At 40.8% G+C, this 21111-nt stretch overlaps 1 protein-coding gene across 2 annotated transcripts; it reads left to right on the top strand.

The window, feature by feature from the left end:
• Positions 1 to 1809: 1809 nt before the first annotated feature.
• On the top strand, positions 1810 to 20872 carry tnfaip3 (tumor necrosis factor, alpha-induced protein 3). Of its 2 annotated transcripts, none has more exons than XM_070885455.1 (9): positions 1810 to 2113; positions 2299 to 2617; positions 11254 to 11444; positions 11726 to 11873; positions 12980 to 13150; positions 14438 to 14618; positions 15339 to 16390; positions 17232 to 17455; positions 20179 to 20872. In XM_070885455.1, the coding sequence occupies exons 1-9, from the start codon at positions 2111 to 2113 to the stop codon at positions 20467 to 20469; spliced, it is 2580 nt and encodes an 859-aa protein (XP_070741556.1). In that variant the 5' UTR covers positions 1810 to 2110; the 3' UTR covers positions 20470 to 20872. The 2 variants fall into 2 exon arrangements, with proteins under 2 accessions (XP_070741556.1, XP_070741557.1); XM_070885456.1 differs by having other exon boundaries at positions 1810 to 2106; positions 20179 to 20871.
• The last annotated feature ends 239 nt before the right edge of the window (positions 20873 to 21111 follow it).

Here is a 21111-nt window from a genome sequence, read left to right as displayed (position 1 = left end):
ATAATGAAAAATTCTAATCAGGTATGTCACCACATAGGTAATGTCATCTGAAGCCCAATTTGGGAGTTTTCAAGCATTGTTTCAGGTGATATAGGACTCGAGTTATAATGCCAGCTCCATGTTATTATTTTCTAGCCAGAAAAAATAGGTATCTAGCACATATGAGCGAAGTTGAGCTAAGTTGTTCAGAAGAGTTGATAAAGCAGCTCTTTGCTGACATTAAAAGACCAGGAAATTAAGCTTGAAAAGTTCATAGATGGTTATTTGAACCGTTTAGGAACTTTTTTAAGTATGCTGCACACTGGCGGGAGTTATACTGCAGCTCATGCATGCTGCATGTGAGGCCACAGGAGTGAGTGATGACCTGCTAAGGTGGTCTCACAGTGCTTGGCAAGATTCAATTTAGGTGGCCCAATTTAGATTACATAGTTTGCATTGACATGAAACTTCCATAATTGAAAAATGGGTACTTTAACTGGCCTATAAGATACACATCACCCTGTCGAGTGTTGAAACAAATCTACCTGGCAGGGAGCTTATACTACACATTAGAAAAATAATTTTTTAAAAATTAGATCTAAATTGTAATCTTAAATGTGAAACAGATGAGATGTAGATTAAATTCAAGCTCTAGAGAATGGGAATGGGAACTCGGGAGTGTCAACGCTGTGTGCTGTCTGAGCTTAGGTGTGTTAGTGCTGTGCGTTGCCTGAACTTGTGTTAATGTTGTGTGTTGTCTGAACTCGGGAGTGTGAGCAAAGAGCTTGAAGGCTGCACTGCCTGCCCCCAGCCGAACTGCCACTGCCTGGATCAAGTTACATTAGAGGATACAACATTGCCTATATTTATCGCCTTATTTATATGGCATCTTTAACATAAATAAATGCCCCATGACGGTTCAGAGTGTGGTAAAATAAATGGACCTCGAACATAGAAGGGTATATCGTAACCACAAACTTGGTGAGAGATATGGCTTTTAAGGATGGTCTTAAAGGAGAGGGATGTGGAAAAAGGGTTTAGGGAGATAATTAACATGTCAAATCAACACTCAATAAAGCAAGTAGAACTTAAATGTCAAATCAATAGATTCCAATTCAGTGATCTTATACTGAAATTTTATAGTACCCTGATCAGACTGCCATGGAGATGTGCATAGAAGAGCCAAAATGTCAAACACCCAATGTCAAAGGATTGAGTTAAGAGGGAAGGTCTTTGTTCTTGAAAGAAGGCATCTTATAGACGTGTTCAAGATATTAAATGATGTAGGCTGCATCTGGAGCATTACTTCAAGATACCCCATGACACTAGGACAAGGGAGCATAGGTTTAAATTGGTGAAAGCTGAATTTAAGGCTGATGTCAGAAAGAATTTCTTCACACAAAGGGATCAACAATTGGAATAGACTTCCAGGTATGGTAGTGGCAGCAAAAACCTTAAATTTAAGGGCCAGTTCAGTGCTTTGATGAGGCAACTAAAGTATCCTCTAGATGGATGGGCAAAAGTGGGCCGAATGTATTTGATTGTCTGTATTCTGTGATTAGACATTTCACTGAACTGGGGGTATATGCATGTGTTTAAAAGTACCTTGCTTTATTCAACTCAAGAACCATTAATCGTGACTTGTCCCAGCAGCAACACTGCTCTCTGAAATTGATGCTTTGGAGCATCAGACAGCCCTGTGGGTTGAAAAGAGATTAAAACTCTAGCATGAAGAGACTTTGTGCAGACGGGAGAGGCGTTGAATTTGAGGTGGAGTTGGAAGAGGAAGGGTTCACCAGCTATTTGTGGGTCACTGATGCACAGCCCTGGCTGCTAGTGAGTCACGCTGAGCCGGGGACAGGGGGGCTCCGCTGCTCCCCCTGCCGGCGGCCTGTCAGCGCTCAGGCTGGAAATCCCCGCTGGAAAGTCCCGGCGTGTTTTCCCTCCTCAGCTTGTTTCTGTCTTCTGATCGAGTGTCGTTCCAGCTCATTGTGATGCGAGCGAGCCGAGCGAGCTGCGGAGCCCGGAGTAGCCTTTCTAGTGAAGCGGCTTGTAGCACAGTCTCGGAGCAGGGGGCTCGGGCACTTCCAGCCAGTCAGAGCGAAAGGGCTGAACCCAACTCAACCGGTAAATGGTATTTATGATTTGCAAAGGGCAGGTATTTTACAACTGCCAGCTCTGCTGTGGTTTGTGTCGGGGTTTTTTTTTGGGGGGGCAGCATGTTTTAATGTTGTGAGCTGCCTCTGTTACTGAAAGCCGGTGTGTCAGTTTGTCTCGCTGAGAGCAGAGCCACTCATTGCCTTTCCCCATTCGCTGCAGGCTGTGCTGACCATGGCAGCTGAGGGCAGTCTGTTGCCTCAGTTTCTCTTCGCCAGTAACCTGACAAAGACGGTGAGGGTCCGGGAGAGGATCCCGAGCGACCTGGTCAAGCCGGACTGCACCAATGGTTTGATTCACCATTTCAGGAGCCTCCACAGGTACACGGTGGAACTGTTCCGCCTCAGTCACTTCAGCCCTCAGTTCCGGACTAAAATCCAAGAGGCTTTGCTCGACCGGGCCCAACAGACTGCTCTCCAGCAAAACAGGAACCTCAACTGGTGCCGAGAGGTCAAGAAACTTGTGCCCTTGAAGACAAACGGTAAGAGTTAAACACATTTTCCAATATACAAGTAGTATTAAAAGTATTTCGAATTTAAAAGTACAGAGGCATGTATTAATAATATATTACTCCTTTTAAAAATACTAGGACTTGCAGGGACATTATATTTTGATTGCGCATTGCCCTTTTGGACGAACGGCTTAGATTTTACTGCATAAACAAAATGCCTGGTGCAGAATGAGGTCAATCGAGTTAAATGGCCATTATCTGCCCATGGGCATAAGGATGTCTAGTCATTAGCTAATCCATATTATTAATGAAAGAGACTGAATATTGTCCCGCATATCATTTTTGGTTATTAAAATGTAAAGTCTAAATTAGAGAGATCCTACTGTGGCTACACACGGTGTTTAAATCCACTATAATCATAGTGGCTATGTTCACCATAATGTGACCGTGGAGTTAGCTGTGCAAGGAATAACAAACTGGAATGTTTTCGTTTTTCATTCAAAATCTAATTTGTGATATTCCCAATGTGGGCATATATTCTGGTGTAAGTAATATTTTAATTTTCAAACGAATGAGCAGGCAGGTTGCTCAGGGGCCATTGGCTGATTTTGCTAATTCATTTCATATCAGTATAGTCAAGTTTGCAGTAAGATCTTTTATATTAATTCAGTTTGATTTAAATGAAATCTACAATAGTGTACAGTTTTCAATTTTGTTGCTTTTTCTTTGAAAATGTTACGACATTGTACGTTTAAAGCACACAAAATGGGAACTCTGCTCCAAGTTAAATTGTCTCGTTGACAGTATGCAAATAAAATGCCTGGGATTGTTTGAAAAGGTATTTCAATGGGTGTTGTACATTCACTAAAAAGAGTTTGAAATTTGAACATTCCCTCGAACAATAAAGCTTACAGAACTTTTACAACCCATTGCACAATTTGATATTAAAAATCAGCACAGCACCTGAATCTTTAAGTTCATTGTTCTCTAATTGTGGACTCATAATGGGACTGTCAGTTCTACATGATGCTAATGAAAGATATCGTTTCTGAAAGAAATTTGAAATTAATTCTGAAACTTTCTAGAACTATCTTTTATGCAAAGTTTCATTTTCAGTTTAGAGAAGCTAAGTAGTAAAAGCTGCAAAGGACTTGATAAGACAGTTTAAGCACTGCAAGTAAAATGTTTTTCATGAACATTTACAGCCACATAATGACAATGTGTAGACCAAAATTATTTTTGAATTGATGTTTACTTTTTTGTTCCATGAGCTATTTGCAAACAGAGTGTTCACAGACTACATTCAGAAATTTAGGTATTTTCAGTGCTGACGTGTCTGGGGATGTGAAAATATAGTAAATGGGGAAGAGTGTAGGTGTCTGTTAAAATTAAAACTTCCCCTAAAAGTCCCAACAGCAATTGGTTGAATCAAATTGTACTTGTGTAATGCATAAACATTCCAAGTACCCAAACTCCCCAACCACACCCACTTGGAAATTCCACTTCATAAAATAGGGCTCAGACAGCTACACATTACAAAAGAATAATGGCGACTGACTGCATGCAGTATTAGTCAAACTGCTACTCATTTGGAAATTCCATAGATTACACAGGGAAGTTTACATGGCCCATTCTTAAAAAGGAAGTCTGAACATTGAACTCTGTGCATTCCCTAGCTGATTCATTTTAGTGCTCTTTTAAAGAGGTTCCATCTCGAAGTAGGTTAGATCTGCTTGTAACACCCGCCTGAATTTTATTTTTCCTTTCTCTTCCCCTTTCCAACTCCGCCCCACAAAAAAATTAAAAATGAATCAACCAGGAAGCTAGTTCATTGATATGTAATTATTTGCTGAAATGAGTGCAGATTTTGCATGTAAGCTACATGCAGACCCAAGCTGCAAATTTCTGTTGCGACTTGTGTCCACGTATTATTCGATCGGATGCCAAGTGCTATTTGGCTGCCATTAAGTTTCTTATAGGGCTGCCTTATGAAAATCATTAAGTATGGCAATGTAAAGATTACTTAACATTTGTATTCTTGATTAAAATACTTGACTACTTTTATGTTTTGGTTCTTGTGGTAAAACAATAACAAGCTTTACTGTGCAAGAGGGTCAATAATTTCATAAATGCAAGTCTCAAGACTTTAATCTCACATATTGAAATTTAAGAATGGGGTATCAGCCAGTGTTCCCTCTAATTGTATTTTGGGCCCCTTTGAGGGCTGCGCAGCTTAAAGGGTCATTGTTGCCAGCCTGTGCACCTCTATATCTGGACCAGCATAAATCCATTTCGGTAAACCATTGTGATTCTGAATGCTTTTCCACATTCATGTCTTTTGTACGTGTCTGGATGATCTTGGGTACTGTATGCAACATGTGCGAGTTCACTAGATGTGTTCTGCACTAATTTCAAATTTTGTAATTTAAATCATTGTTATATTCCATTCAACTTTGTTTTTAAGAAAGTCAGTTTGGACAAACCTCCCTTCTCTATGATCTTTGCAATGTTCTCCCTGTAATAGGAGGAATAACTGTTGATTATTGCAGTAGAAAAAATAGTTCTAATCTGAGCAGAATAATAGACTGTCTAAATTTTTGTTCAAATCAAGAAAGAACTTTAATTTACTTTTGGATTTCTTTTGCAAGTGCAGTCACTGTTGTTATGTAGGGGAAACACTGCTGCTAATTTTCACATAAGATACCACAAACAGTAAATGAATAAATGACCAGATAATCAATATTATTGGTTGAGAGAAATGTTGGCCAGAACACTGGAAAAACTCCCTGCTCTCTTCAAATTATACCATGGAATCTTTTAAATGTCTCATCTGAATGCACCTTTGATAATGCAACACCCCTTCAGTACTGCACTGGAGTGTCAGTCTAGATTATATGCTCAAATATGTGGTGGGCCTTCAGCCCACAACCTTCTGACTCAGGCAAAAGTGCTATCAACTAGACCAAAATGGCACTTGGGCTTTTATAATTAATGGTTACTGAAATCTCCAAGTGCTATTAAATTACATTTTACATTCTGAATCAGCAAAATTGTAAATAATTTCAGTGCAGTCATGTAGTTTGCTTAAACTAACTCTGCCTGATATTAAATTCTGATTTCTGATTTGATACTGCATTTCCCAGTGGTGAACCTGTTGTTATGGATGGATGATGTCTGAACAGGAGGTAAAGTTTGACCTATTGTGTTGGCACATGTCTGAGCCAAATATTTGCCAATGAATGAAGGCGCTTTGTATTTGGGCCACCTTTATATTGTGTCATGTTGTTTTCGTATCTTCACACTTTGGAGAATGTTGTGATATAGTAGAACAATTCCAGGCTGATTAACAATCTTAATAGGCTGTGAATGCACCTGCCATAGCCACAAACATAAGAACATAACGAATAGGAGCAGGAGTAGGCCATTTCGCTCCTCGAGCCTGCTCCACCATTCAATAAAATTGTGGCTGAGCTGATCTTGGCCTCAACAATACTTTCCTGCCCCTCTGCCCATAACCCTTGACTCCCCATAGTTCAAAAATCTGTCTATCTCCACCTTGGATATATTCAATGACCCAGCCTCCACAACTTTCTGGGGTAGAGAATTCCAAAGATTCATGACCTTCCGATAGAAGAAATTCCTCCTCATCTCCATTATAAATGGCCGACCCCTTATTCTGAAACTATGCCCCCTAGTTCTAGATTCCCCTACAAGGGAAAACATCCGCTCTCTATCTAAATCTTTTATGTTTCAATAAGATCACCTCTCAATGAGTATAGGTCCAGCCTGCTTAACCTTTCTTCATAAGATAATCCCTTCATCTCAGGAACAACTGAGTGTACCTTCTCTGAACTGCCTCTAATGCAATTATATCCCTCCTTAAATAAGGAGACCAAAACTGTACGCAGTACTCCAGGTGTGGTCTCACTAACGCCCTGTACAGTTGTAGCAGGACTTCCCTACTTTTATACTCCATCCTCCTTTGCAATAAAGGCCCGCATTCTATTTTCCTTCCTAATTACTTGCTGTGCCTGCATGCTAACGTTTTGTGTTTCATCTACAAGGACCCCCAGGTCCCTCTGTACCGCAGCATTTTGTAGTCTCTAAACACTTTACACTAGCCAATAGGGTGGTTAGTCCTATACAGCAGTAGGGTTTTAAGGGCTCCCACAACCTATGTGATGTGGGAGGAGTCATCCACACCCACACCCACTGGATGTGAGTACCTCGCTGGATGTCAACCCAGGATTCAGAGGTGGAACTGCTGTCTCCACTCACCAAGACTCTCTGGAATGGGATTCAAATCTTGCACCACCTAACCCAGTGGCGGGATTGCTGCTACTGAGCTAAAGGCTCGCTCTGCGTCATGAAACCCTCTTTTTAGAAGGGTGTGTTTTCTTGACGGCAGCAGACTGGTGTATAGTGTAACAATGCTAGTTGGCCACCAGAATACAGCCTGTGTTGCTTTCCTTTTTTAAGTTGAGAAACCAAGTGTAGGACCAAGGTACATAATGCAACATACGAGCAAGGTTGAAAAGAGTAAAGAGAAAACTATGATGTAACTCAGGAAGTAGTAGTTGGGTAACTCCAGGCTTGGGTTTTAAAAGGAGACTGAACAAAGTAAAAATTCCATAATTTTCAGGTCCTGGGAATGAATGAGTTATGTCAGAGGAAGTGTTGTGTTCATCACAGTGGGAGTGCAAGGGGGAGCAAGAACACGTCGGACAGTATCTTTGCAGTTTAGAAGGAAGAAGAGGGAAAAGTTCATTATATATAAATACATATGTCATTGAGCACCGATGTCACACTGCAAATACCACATTTTGTTGCAGACACAGAACAATTTTAGTTCCTGAATGCTGAGTTTTTCAAATCTGGAGCAAAAACTTACAAGCTCTTGACAGTTTGCAAAGTTCTGTGACTGAACAACAATTAAATGCCAGGTGACCTGAGCTTGTGTTTATTTAACTATTAGACATTGTTGCATTAAAGGGATAGAGACAGTAATAATACATTGTGTATTACATGGTATAAAACTCCTGTCCCTGTGAAATAGTGCATCATCTGATTTACCATTAGCAATGCCTTGGGATATTATAAATTGTGATTTGGAGAGAGAGAGAGAAGTTGGAGACTCTGCGATGAGAGAGGTTGTCTTTATCAACCAACCATCTTTTACTTTGTCTTGTAAACCGGGTATATCGAGGTACTGTCCATCAGCCTCTCTGTGAGTGGTAGCATTATGTTAAGCTATACATTAACTTCAAAAAAGAAAGAAAGACTTGCATTTATATAGCGCCTTTCATGGACATCTCAAAGCGCTTTACAGCCAATAAAGTACTTTTTCAAATGTAGTCACAGTTGTAATGTAGAAAATGGGATCCTGTTGATCACACTTATGACACGATTAGTGAAGCTGAAAAATGTCAAAACTATTATTTCAATGGAGGATGCCCTGTGAATTTCAAGTTCTCTGAGTTGTACACCATACTTGATAAATCATTTCCTCGTTAGAATAAGGGTTTATTTGGCTAAGCTGGGTATTACCTAATTTTGTTCTCATTAAAGTGGGTGGTGCCTGTACTGGAGAATGGAATTGTTCTGTATTTTGCAGCCACATTCCGAGCCAAACAGGTATAGCACAGGTTAGATGCATCTTAATCTCAGTTTTATTTTTCTTGGGTTGTGGGTAACGTGGGCAAGGCCAGCATTTATTGCCCCTCCCCAGTTGCGTTGATGTGGTGATGGGGCTTCTTCTTCAACTGCACAATCCTTGAAGGGATGGAGCCCCCTCAGTGGTGTTGAGTAGAGAATTCCAGGATTCTGACAGTGATAGTGAAGGAACGGCAATGTATGTACAAGTTAGGATGGTGTGTGACTTGGAGTTGCTGGTGTTCGCACAACATTGATGCTCTTGTACCTGGCGGTAGCGGTTGCAGGGGAGGCAGATACTGCTGAAGTAATTATGGTGAGTTACTACATTACATCCTGTGGACTGGACACATTGCAGCCACAATATGTTGGTGGTGGAGGGATATTGAATCCAGTGGCATAGGCACAATCATGCTGGATACATCATGCTGGATAATATTGAGCTTCTTGAGTGTTATTGTAGCTATACCCATCCAGGTGTGTATTCCACCACACTCCTGACTTAAGTCTTGCAGATGTCGGAAAACCTTTGAGGGGTCAGGATGTAAGCCACTTGTCAGACGGTACCCAGTTCCTCTCCTGCTCTTTGTCATGGTGTTGATAATGTTTGTCCAGCTCAACTTGTGGTTAGTGGTCAGCCCCAGTATTGTGGGGGACTCGCCAATGGTGGTGCCACTAAAGGTCATGGGGAGGTGGCCGGGCTCTCTCGTGTTCAAGGTGGCCATAACAACAACAACTTGCATTTATATAGCACCTTTTAATGTAGTAAAACATCCCAAGGTATTTCACAGGAGCATAATCAGACAAAAAGTACCTGGTACTTGTGTGATGTGAATATTACCTACCCCACCCCCACCCCCCAATCCCTCAAAGTTTTCATTTTCCCGGGCCCAGAGGCAGGCTGAGCTGCCCAATTTTGTGGTGGCCCAGAGATGACGGACTGTCTCGTGCAATGCTCCCTCCACCAATGTACATAAACGCACAGCCACACATCGATTGCGAGGTCCCGCGCAGGACGCTCACCAGCTATTGCCACTGGAAAAGATACCGCGTGCAGCTACGCAGCAAATTTAAAGGGACTATACACAGGGGGGAAAAAAATTTGAGGGAGCATTGGTCCCGGAGTGTTGTTTTCTGCCCACAGCCTATCAGCAGTATGTTAATGAATCCCGGTCCTCAGAATGGACTCTGCCCCTGCCAGTACTGTTGGGCAGTTGGTCGTCGTGCCCTGTGTCAGCTGCTCTCAAACTGCACGGGGTGGGAAATCTATCCTGATATTACTGTTTCCCCACACAAGCCGCACCAATGTTCACTCTAAATGAGACTGCTGATTTAACATGGATGCAATCTACCAAGCCATGCATCCAAAAATATTGACTCTACATCAAGTGATAAATGTTATGTCTGATTATTACCAGCCTTGGTGTAAGTTATGTATAGACTGTTGCCTATAAAGTCCTATCTTGTATTTAGCAGGAAGGTGCAACTTGTACACTAGAAGTACAGTTAATATTTTGCATTACACTACATCATATATTGGTAATCATTTAGTTTAGGCTTTTACATTTTCAACTCATTGGGCCGTAAATTGTGGCCTCTCCGGGTGCATACGATGTGCGCACGCACCCAAAGAAGCCCCGCAAGTTCTGGGTTTAGACGCACAAAGCGCATGCACTGAAATCTGGACCTTGCGAACTGTCAAAATGTCTTTTGACAGATCCAACGCATGCGAAAGTAAAGAGCCTACACAGGTGGAGATTTGGGCTATTTGCCCAACTCCTGCCCGGCGAATGTCCTTAAAATTCTTACGCCCTTTTTAAAAGATAGAAAAATTAATTTTTATCACTAATTTTTATATTAAAAACCCTGTTCATTAAGGTAAGTTTATTTTTAAGCCTATTAAAACATTTTTTAAAAATAAATTAAATATTTTAGGAAAAAAATTAATATACTGTAGTTTCAATTAATTTTAAATATTTGAGGTATTTTTCTTATTTGTGATGTGTTTTTGGGGGGTATTGGGAGTTCGTACAAACGGAACTTGCCATTATTATCAATGAGAGTATTACATTGTGATTGGTGGTCCAGGCTCACGTGATCCCAGGTTGAGCTTATGTTCCTGGAATATGTGGGCTGCACATGTAGGCCTTGGACCGGAAGTGTTCATTCCTCCGGAACCACCAGGTACTTTCATTAAAAAAAATTAAGTCGCCGTCATCTACCCACCGGAAGCCTCCGACCGCAATTTTTGTGGCCCATTGTGTCTGTCGTTAAAAGGGCTCTGTGTCTTAATTTGTCTTTGTACTATTTGCAATTCTACCTCCAATCATGCCACCCCCAGTTTTAAAGTGGGTGAACACTCCCGACTCCCTGCTCGGAACTTCTGAATTTTTGCTCATGGATGGGATGAATAGAGTAGCCTGAAGTGTGGCTTAAATTCTCAGGCAACACGTAGGACAGTGATCGATTGCTTTATTTTCTCAAAACTGATTTGTCATCTCACTTTCATCCATCATAATAAATGACCTGCAACTTACAGGCACTGCAGGAACGAGCGAGTTATTACAATCTGTTATCTAGGATAGATAGTAGGAAAGTTCCTGGAACAACTTGCGTTGAGTGTTATTTTTATTCTATGGTCAAATTGTGTGCCTTCAAATGAATTCTGGGGCTTTGTGCACTGATGACGGTTCATATTGTTACAGCAGTGAAATAATAATTTTAGTTTGGACTCTGGTAAAACAACAGTTCTTCGGGCTGGCACATACAATAATGAAAAGCAAAGTACTTTTGAATGGGCTCTCTGATATTAAACAAATTCTGCCCACTTTACGTAGAGGCCACGTTACCTTTTTTCAAATTTAAATCGAGCAACTTACTAATTTCAAGTCACCATAAGATTTGTTTTTTTTTCACTTAATGGTTACAAGAATTTGTTAGTAACATACTGCTTTCTGTTTTGAATCTAAAATTTGGGTTAATTTGAGTTCTCCCCTTTTCTGTTTCTGTATCAGGTGATGGAAACTGCCTGCTGCATGCCACATCCCAGTTTATGTGGGGCGTTCAGGACATCGACCTTACCCTTCGCAAAACACTATGGAAAGCTTTGAAAGAAACGGACACAAGAAACTTCAAATTACGGTGGCAGGTTGAATGTGTCCAATCGCAAGCGTTTGAAGCCACAGGCCTCCGTTATGACACCAAGGTGAACAAGGAATTTTCAGTATTTGCTTTAAAATCATCTAGCACAAGCCTAATTTGTTTGGTGGTAATACTTTTAGAAAAATAAAGTTAATTTAATTGCATCAAATGGGTCAGTGTTGCTTGGAGTAAGGTTCATGCCTTTTATGATGCTCGTTTGTTGATCAGTGCTGAGATACTGTGACTAAGTTTGCAATTAAAGTCTTCGGTGTCAACCATTGCAGTGATTTTGCTCCATGATATATCTCCATAATATTTCTGACATTTAACTCATTTCTTCTGCAGAACTGGGATGAAGAATGGGAGAAGGTGGTAGAAATGTCATCTGTAGCTTCACATTTAGGCCAGCCTGGACTGCCATACGATTCACTAGAAGAAATCCATATATTTGTTCTTGCCAATATTCTTAGAAGACCAATAATTGTTATTGCTGGTGAGTGTTTAACAAAAATAAAAACTGTGGACTTTGGACATGCATGGGAAGTTTGAAAGTAATCTGATCCTTTGCCAGATACAAATGTTCTTTCCATACATGGCGAACAGAACTGGGCAAACTCTTTACTGATTGTATTTACACAGCGGCCTGTTCTCCATTTTCATTAGAATAAATGGAAGCCTGTAAGAGATGACAAGTGCAGACATTTCCAGATTAACAATACCTAAAGTATCTAGAGGTACATAAAGTGCTTGATTGGCACGTTGGTTACACTGAGACTGGATCTGAAGTCATTGTCTTGACAATGACTTAGGATTGTCTTTGATGTTTACATTGTAGGTTAAAGCCGAATGTCAGTTATGCTTTAACCTGCAATATCAGTTTTTGGACTTTAGGTAGTCGTGTTATGTGCACTCCCTATACATCAAACACAAATGTCAGGACCGCTTCTGTGATATCAGTCTCCCTTCAAAAACAAAATTGGTTATCAGCTCCTCTGGTAACGATGCTGCAGTTAGCCAAGTACCCCTGGACTAAGGAGAGGTAAAAATCATCATCCAGAATGGCTGCTCCTGATCATTATTATGTGACTCCTATTGGAAAGTGTGCAATATGTGGGGATCAGGTGAAGGCCAGATTGGGATTGATGTGAAACTCTCTGTGATTGAGTAGCCTGGTGCTCGCGTGGGCACGCAGCTGGAGGGCTGCTGGTGCCCGTAGAATCATACGTCAGCATGACAACTGGCCTCCAGGAAAGGAGGGGAGGGGCGGGGCGAGGCACAAACAAAAATGTTGTTGATGAACCTGGCTTGTGTTTGGGGTGGATTCACACTGTGGTGTCACCAAGTTCATTCCATGTATGTAGAATGTAGTGCAACTGTAAGGTCCAAATTAACGATCTCCAAGGTTTCACCAACATGCAAATAGTGTTGGATTCTCACCAGCTCCCATTTGGCAGTGTGGGAGGGCTATCTGAATCACCCCTTTGAGATTTCACTTGAAATCTTAAGAACTTTTGTGTTTTGAAAGTTTAAATCGTTTCTTCAGAGTGAAATGCTTCTCTTATAAGATTGTCTTTAACGCGCAACTATTCCTTTCAACAGACAGAGTACTAAGAAGCTTCAGCAATAACACAAGTTTGGCTCCCTTGCATTTCGGAGGAATTTACCTGCCGCTGCATTGGCCAGCACAAGAATGCTACAAATACCCCATAGTACTGGGCTACGATACGCAGCATTTTTCTCCACTTGTTGCCATCAATGACAGGAGTCCAGGTATCTAATGTTTTATTTTTCTTAGATCAATTTAAGTTAGTTCCTCATTTTCCGAAGCTGTTCAGTTCTTGCTGTATTATTTGTATCCACGTGTAGAAATAAAAAGGAAAACCCTGAAACGCTGGAAAATTAAACAGAAAATACCAGTAATACGCAGTGGGCCCATCAGCATCTCAAACTAACTTTATTCTTTAGTTGGTATAGCTACATGTTAGTGTTTTATTTTTCCTCCCCACCTTTTCACTCCTCCATCCAGATACTAATATCTCAGTTGTGGGGTTCGGACTAACGCCCTGCTCTTCTGCCACTGCTGTCCTACTTGGGGATGGCCAAGCACAGGGGGCAGTTAAAAATCAACCTGATTAGTATAGGTCTGGAGTCACATCCAGGTCAAACTGGGTAAGGACGGCAGGTTTTCCTCCCAAAAGGACACAATTGAGCCAGTTGGGTTTTTATAGCAATCTGGGTTTTTTTCTTTGACTGATTGCAAGCTTTTTATTTTATTTCAAGTTTTTTTTTAAACTGATTTTAAATTCTCAAACTATTGTGGTGGGATTTGAACCCATGGTCTCTGGAGTATTAGTCCAGGCCTATGGGTTACTAATTCAGTAACTACACAGAAAATTTAAGATAAAAAGTTTAAAATGCCTGCCTCCTAGTTTTGCCTGGTCTGAAAATACAAGTGATCCATTGTATTGTCAAAACAGGCCATTTAAAATGTTAACTGCATACCATCAGAGACAATTTACGCTGATGCCAGGGTTTCACAAGCTCCCCCCTGAGCCCATCGTTGCTGTGATGCAAATGGAAGAAACTACGTAATGGAGGCTAGAATTTCTGTTGGATGCAAAAGGGGTGGGGGTTTTGTGTAACAAGATCCGACCCCAAATCCTGTCCCACCCACCAGTTTCAGGGCTTAGATTTCTATCACCTGACAACTTAATTTTATAACCTAATCAGTTATCTAAGCCAGATAGAATTGGTAATATTTTGTTTGAGACTCTTACCAAAGGTTTCGCCATTTCCTGTTTGTTAAAAAATCTTCCATCTCCTAAACAGCAATGCAGAGTAAGCATATGATACTTAATTGATCCATCCTGTTTTATTGGTTCTAAATACCTGTTAGTAAAAAATCTATGACTGTGGGTAATCCATTACTCATTTGTTGCTTCCACAGAGAGTATAATTCTGACCTGTAGTTTCCATAAATCTACACAATACGAATCTTTGTTCCACAGGAAGGTGCTCATAACATATTGTTTAATGTAAACTGTTGTGCTCAAACAGAAATCCGTGCTATTCCATTGGTCCACAGTGGAAGAAGACGATTTGAAGATTTTATGGTGCACTTTTTGATACCAAAGGAGGAGGAAAATAAAGATAAGCTGTTGGAGGAGTATTTCAATCTGGTTGAAATACCAGTCCAGGGTCCGGAGTTTGGCACAACTCACTTAATTAAAGCTGCTAGGTAAAGTAGTTGTCTTATTGATTAATAACACCTTGTTTTCTGTCAGTGCTACTTGTTGATTGGAAGTACACTTCGTTCTTGCTTGTGACTGCATTGTGTGAAGCAAAATTGCACATTTGTTGGAATAGCACCAGATTGTGTATTCGGTTCCACCTTTTCCAGTCAGACAAAAGCAAAAGTAAAAGATCTAGGCAGTCTTAAATGTCTGCTGCGGTCTCTAGTAATATGGTTTGTTTCCTATCTTTTATGTGCAGTTGCTTCACACTTATGACTTAAACCTAACTACAGGAATGGAAAGAACTGCATAGAAATTTCTGATGCAAACATCTTTTTCCTGCAATGTAGTTTCACCCTTTTGAAACTAATTTCTGACTTTAAATGTTGTGCCTCGGGTTCTTCGTGATGTGCATGTCAAATTGTGGAATGCTGTGCACCTTGCTCAGAGTTGTGGAGCAGACTTCAATTGAATGTTGAAGCTTTTTCTATCATGGCATTACTAAATTCGTTTTTACTTTTCTAATTCTTTGAGGAACTTCAGCTTTTCTGGAGTTAATGAAATGTTGTTCAGGGAATACTACTGTTGGTTCCCAGTATTTCCACAATGCAGCTTGGTCCACATTAGAAACACACACAAGTTCATTTCTACAGATAATGTGCATGTATTTTTTATGAAGTAAAGATGGTGCCGATTTGAAATATGTACTATGTTGGTGGTTTCAGGCTGGATGAAGGCAACCTTCCTGAAGACTTGAGTTTAGTGGAGGATTACTATCAACTGGTGAATCACGAGTACAAGAGGTGGCAGCAGAGTCTGGCTGAGACAAATAGGCCCATTCACAACCGGATCCAAATGAATACTCCCACGTATCAAGGGTCACTTATAGAAGAAAAATGCACCACATATGGATGCCCTTTCTACTGTTCTGTAGAGACAAAGCCATTTTGCCATGAGTGTTTTGAGCAGGCAAAGGGCACAAAGACTGAAAGCAAACCGAGAGCTCACGAGCAGCAGAAAAAGAAAGGATGCTGTCCTCCTCTGACTGAGTTGGTCATTACTGCGACATCTGCAGAACCGGAACGATCATCTCGGCCTCGTTCGGCACCACCAACGGCTCCTAGTCTTTCTCTCTTCAGCGAAACAAACGCCATGAAATGCAAGATTCCCAATTGCCCCTTTACATTAAATGTGCAGCACAATGGATTATGTGAGCGCTGCTTTAAAACGAGGGCAGTCGTGCCAGGCAACATTTCTGATAATAGGACTTCTGAGATGAGAATGGCCCATCACAAAGAGTCCAATTCAGAGAGGCTGGGTTCACCCCAGGAGAATACACGGACTAAACAAGGTGCAAATAACCCATTACATCAGGAGCGCACCCAGTGTAGTAGATGTCAGCAGGACACACTAACGACAATTAACGGATTTTGTAATATGTGCTTGTTGAGGACATTTCAAGGAATCACTTCATCCTCGCACGAGGACTCTAGCTCCCTACATTCAGGCCACGAGAGGTCACATTCAGACCCGAGCCAAATTACAAGGAATATGGGTCACCCGTCAGCCACTGATCAACACCAGACCTCTAATGTATGGGCTTCCACCACTGGCCCACAGGTTTCTGACAGCACACAGCAGAGCCGAGCCACCCTCATCCCTGAGGAGCTGAAAGAATGTTTGCAACCGTGCAAGAACTCTGGATGCCACTATTTTGGAACAAAAGTGCATCAGGGATACTGCACCATCTGCTTTATTGAGTATAGAGAAAATCTTGGTAAGTTGTGTACTCTTGTTTACGCAAACAATTCACAATCTCTTTCTGTAACCAACATTTGATAACAAAGTTCACCAGCTGGTTGGAAAATATTTTGTTATCTTGACCAGTTCAATTCTGGAATAGCCCTGTGAAAATACTTGTTTAAAAGTTGTTTAAAAGTTATTAGTTATCCCTGCTGTAATCAGGTCTTTAACATAAAAGTTTGTTTTAAGTAAAATCGATCCCCATTTTGGTTGCTTGAACGAGTTGAGTCCAGATAGAATGCCTAATTTCTGCTGTGCCTTTCTACCATTCCGGTGCTATTTGCATATTTCATCGCGGCAACATTCATTTCTGTCGGATTTGTTTAGTTTAGTATAAACTCCAAAAACATAGTAATATCCCTCACTTTGATCCCACACTGAATGTTCTTTTTACATTAGATGACTTTATCTTGGTTCAATAAAGGGCATGGATCCTACAATTTTTCCTTTAAGACAAAATGGCAAGAATGCACATGTTTTTATGTTAATTAAATCTGTCATTTTGATCATTTGGTCTCTAATTATTGGGGGGAGGGATTCGTCTTTCTTGGCAAGAGGATTGTTGGTGCTGAATGTCTTCAGTCTAAATTCACTATCGGATTCTGATCAAAAAAAGTACTTCAATTAAAGGAAATGTCTCTGCTCATTATTTTGGGTTTCATTCATTTATATAGGGGCTTATTTGTTCAGAATGTGTGTATATATATATTTTTTCCGTTACTATATGTGGTGCAATGGTACAATTTTTTGTGGCTTTTTCTTTAATAAAGAGAAGTTAAAGTTATGTTTAATCTTTTTTTTCCTTTTCTCTGAAGGTGAAGCCTGTGCAGTTAATCAGAACCGACTACAGAGGAATGCACAACCTTCTCACCGACCGTCTCAGACTGATCCCAGGTTCCACAACATGGCTAGCTGTCGGGGTCAAGACTGCAGTACATTTGGAAACAGTCACTTTGAAGGATACTGCCAAAAATGCTTCATAGATACACAGTATCAAAGATACAACGAAGCAACAGGATCTAGAGGCCATTCCAGCACTGTAAGTAGTTTGTGATGTATATGATTAGATGTAGAATTTGAATCTATACTTTTAATCAAGATGTACACTCCCATGTCACAAAATTGTACTTTTATGTATTTTCTCCCCGTCCCTCGTCGGGTCTCCCCACAAAACATCTCCAAGCCAAAGGAGCAGGCAAATAGACAATCTGCTTCTACGCTTCTCCCAATGTTGCTCTGGATTCATGGACCACCAATGGCACAGCTAAATTTACAACTTGCTGTATGGGAAATTGTGAACATCGGTGTCCTACCTCAGTTAACCTCCGATGTACTTCCCCTACACAAAATTTGTTTACTTTTACGAATTTGGTGATTATCAAGAGAGAGTAATACTAGACACACTTCTACACTGGTTGTATACTAAAGCTTGAGAAATGTGTACAATAAGGCTTGAGAAATTCAGTATTTTCTGAGTAAATTGTAACCTTAATATGGTTTTCCTTTGTAACATAAATATTATAAGGAATTCAAAAATATTAGCATAAGAGGGGCAGAATAATGAAATGAATTGCCACACAATCCTAAATATGACAATCTATTTTGCTTCGGTCTTCACAGTGGAAGACACAAAAACCATGCCAAAAATTGCTGGTCACGGGAATGTGGGAAGGGAGGCCCATGAGACGATCACTATCACTAGGGAGGTAGTGCTGGACAGGCTAATGGGACTCAAGGTAGACAAGTCCTCTTACCCTGGGATGCATTTCATCAGGACATTAAAAGAGATGGTGGAAGTTATAGCAGATGCATTCGTTATAATCTACCAAAATTCTCTGGACTCTGGGGAGGTACCAGCAGATTGGAAAGCAGCTAATGTAACGCCTCTGTTTAAAAAAAGGGGGCAGACAAAAGGCAGGTAACTATAGGCCGGTTAGTTTAACATCTGTAATGGGGGAAATGCTTGAAGCTATCATTAAGGAAGAAATAGCAGGACATCTAGATAGGAATATTGCAATCAAGCAGATGCAACATGGAGTCATGAAGGGGAAATCATGTTTAACTAATTTACTGGAATTCTTTGAGGATATAACGAGCATGGTGGATAGAGGTATACCGATGGATGTGGTGTATTTAGATTTCCAAAAGACATTCGATAAGGTGCCACACAAAAGGTTACTGCAGAAGATAAAGGTACGCAGAGTCAGAGGAAATGTATTAGCATGGATAGAGAATTGGCTGGCGAACAGAAAGCAGAGAGTCGGGATAAACGGGTCCTTTTCGGGTTGGAAATCGGTGGTTAGTGGTGTGCCACAGGGATTGGTGCTGGGACCACAACTGTTTACAATATACATAGATGACCTGGAAGAGGGGACAGAGTGTAGTGTAACAAAATTTGCAGATGACACAAAGATTAGTGGGAAAGCGGGTTGTGTCGAGGACACAGAAAGGCTGCAAAGAGATTTAGATAGGTTAAGCGAATGGGCTAAGATTTGGCAGATGGAATACAATGTCGCAAAATGTGAGGTCATCCACCTTGGGGGAAAAAAAAAACAGTAAAAGGGAATATTATTTGAATGGGGAGAAATTACAACATGCTGCGGTGCAGAGGGACCTGGAGGTCCTTGTGCATGAATCCCAAAAAGTTAGTTTGCAGGTGCAGCAGTTAATCAGGAAGACGAATGGAATGTTGGCCTTCATTGCGAGAGGGATGGACTACAAAAGCAGGGAGGTCCTGCTGCAACTGTATAGGGTATTGGTGAAGCCGCACCTGGAGTACTGCGTGCAGTTTTGGTCACCTTAAGGAAGGATATACTAGCCTTGGAGGGAGTACAGAGACGATTCACTAGGCTGATTCTGGAGATGAGGGAATTACCTTATGATGAGAGATTGAGTAGACTGGGTCTTTACTCGTTGGAGTTCAGAAGGATGAGGGGTGATCTTATAGAAACATTTAAAATAATGAAAGGGATAGACAAGATAGAGGCAGAAAGGTTGTTTCCACTGGTCGGAGAGACTAGAACTAGGGGGCACAGCCTCAAAATACGGGGGAGCCAATTTAAAACCGAATTGAGAAAGAATTTCTTCTCCCAGAGGGTTGTGAATCTGTGGAATTCTCTGCCCAAGGAAGCAGTTGAGGCTAGCTCATTGAATGTATTCAAATCACAGAGAGATAGATTTTTAACCAATAAGGGAATTAAGGATTGTGGGGAGCGGGCGGGTAAGTGGAGCTGAGTCCACAACCAGATCAGCCATGATCTTGTTGAATAGCAGAGCAGGCTCGAGGGGCTAGATGGCCTACTCCTGTTCCTAATTCTTATGTTATGTTCTTATGTACAGTTAATGGCATTTCACAATCTTCCCCTTCAGTTTAAAAACTGCTGGTCAGAGGCAGCATTTCTTTTTAAGAATCTCCTTGAAAAGGGATATGGGCAAGCAGTCCATTGTTATTGAGGCATTTCCACAATGTACAGCGTTGTGCTTAGTCTGTGACTTTAATGCACAAAGATCTTCTCAGTTTAGGAAGTGAAAGTGAATCTCTCTGTACAACATTTGGAAGACGTACACTGCCATATCGCAAAATTTGAGACATGCTGATTCTACTTGCCTGCTCTTTTGGCTGGGAGATTTTTTTTGGTGGGGAGACCTGGTGGGGAACGGGTCAGAAAATATACAAAAAAATGGAAACTTTTATTTGTTTTTGTGCACCTGTTGCAGAGTTCGAACTGAAATGATGGTTTCCTTAACATTGTATCTTTGTAGAATGCGGCGCAACATCGACATTCTGACCGCAATGAGTTGAGAAGCCAGAGGACTAAATGTGCACGGAACTATTGTAATAACTATGTAACGTCCAGCGACAATGAACTTTGCTTAGAGTGCCGACAAAACGATTGTGGCAGCACCCAGGATCCAGCCTCAAATCATCCACCAAAGCAGCATTGCCATACCACAGGCTGTGACCATTTTGGGAATAATAAATGCAACGGGTACTGCAATGAATGCTATGTTTTCATTTCCACTATGGGAGAAAATAGATTTCAGTGCAAATAACGGAGACAAAGTATTTTTTTGTGTAAGAGGATACACTATTTTCAGTGCCACTCTCAAAGGGTAGGCCCTCGATCCTCATATGGATATTCCGGTACAGGATGTAAGGCTTTGTAAAGATTTCCTGTAAATGCTTGATTTGTAAAGTGATGTATTTATTGAATTCATAACTTGTTTGTTTTACTGTTTAGCAAACCATGAAGGCTAATTTTATGTCTCTGTACTTTATAGTAAATAGAATTGATGGCTTGATTATAACTCTAATAATGGTTGTGCAAGGGAAAAACAACCTTCTAATAAATTATTTACAAAACACACAAAGCATATGCAAACTTATTGTATAGTTTGGATATTTCAGTAATGTATATTTTCTCATACGAGGCTACGAGGAGGTGTTGCCACAGAATATCGCAAAAGGTCATAACACTTTGAAGCTGCATCATGCACTTTTTCACAATCCGTTCCAGCAGAGAGCCAATCCAAATATGTTTACCGGAATGATTGAATCTCGTCGCGTAATTGTGAATTCATATGAAAGGAACTACTTGTTTGTATTGTCTGAATATCTTGGCTTACATCAGGGTACAAAATCAAAAACATACGGCCTGTGTATAAAATAAGAACTATTTATATGTAGTTTGCTTG

Source organism: Pristiophorus japonicus, chromosome 7, assembly GCF_044704955.1.
Source record: "Pristiophorus japonicus isolate sPriJap1 chromosome 7, sPriJap1.hap1, whole genome shotgun sequence".
In the NCBI taxonomy this organism is placed as follows: domain Eukaryota; kingdom Metazoa; phylum Chordata; class Chondrichthyes; family Pristiophoridae; genus Pristiophorus; species Pristiophorus japonicus.
The sequence above is the reverse complement of the archived record's forward strand: the minus strand, read 5'-3'. Positions and strand labels throughout refer to the sequence as shown.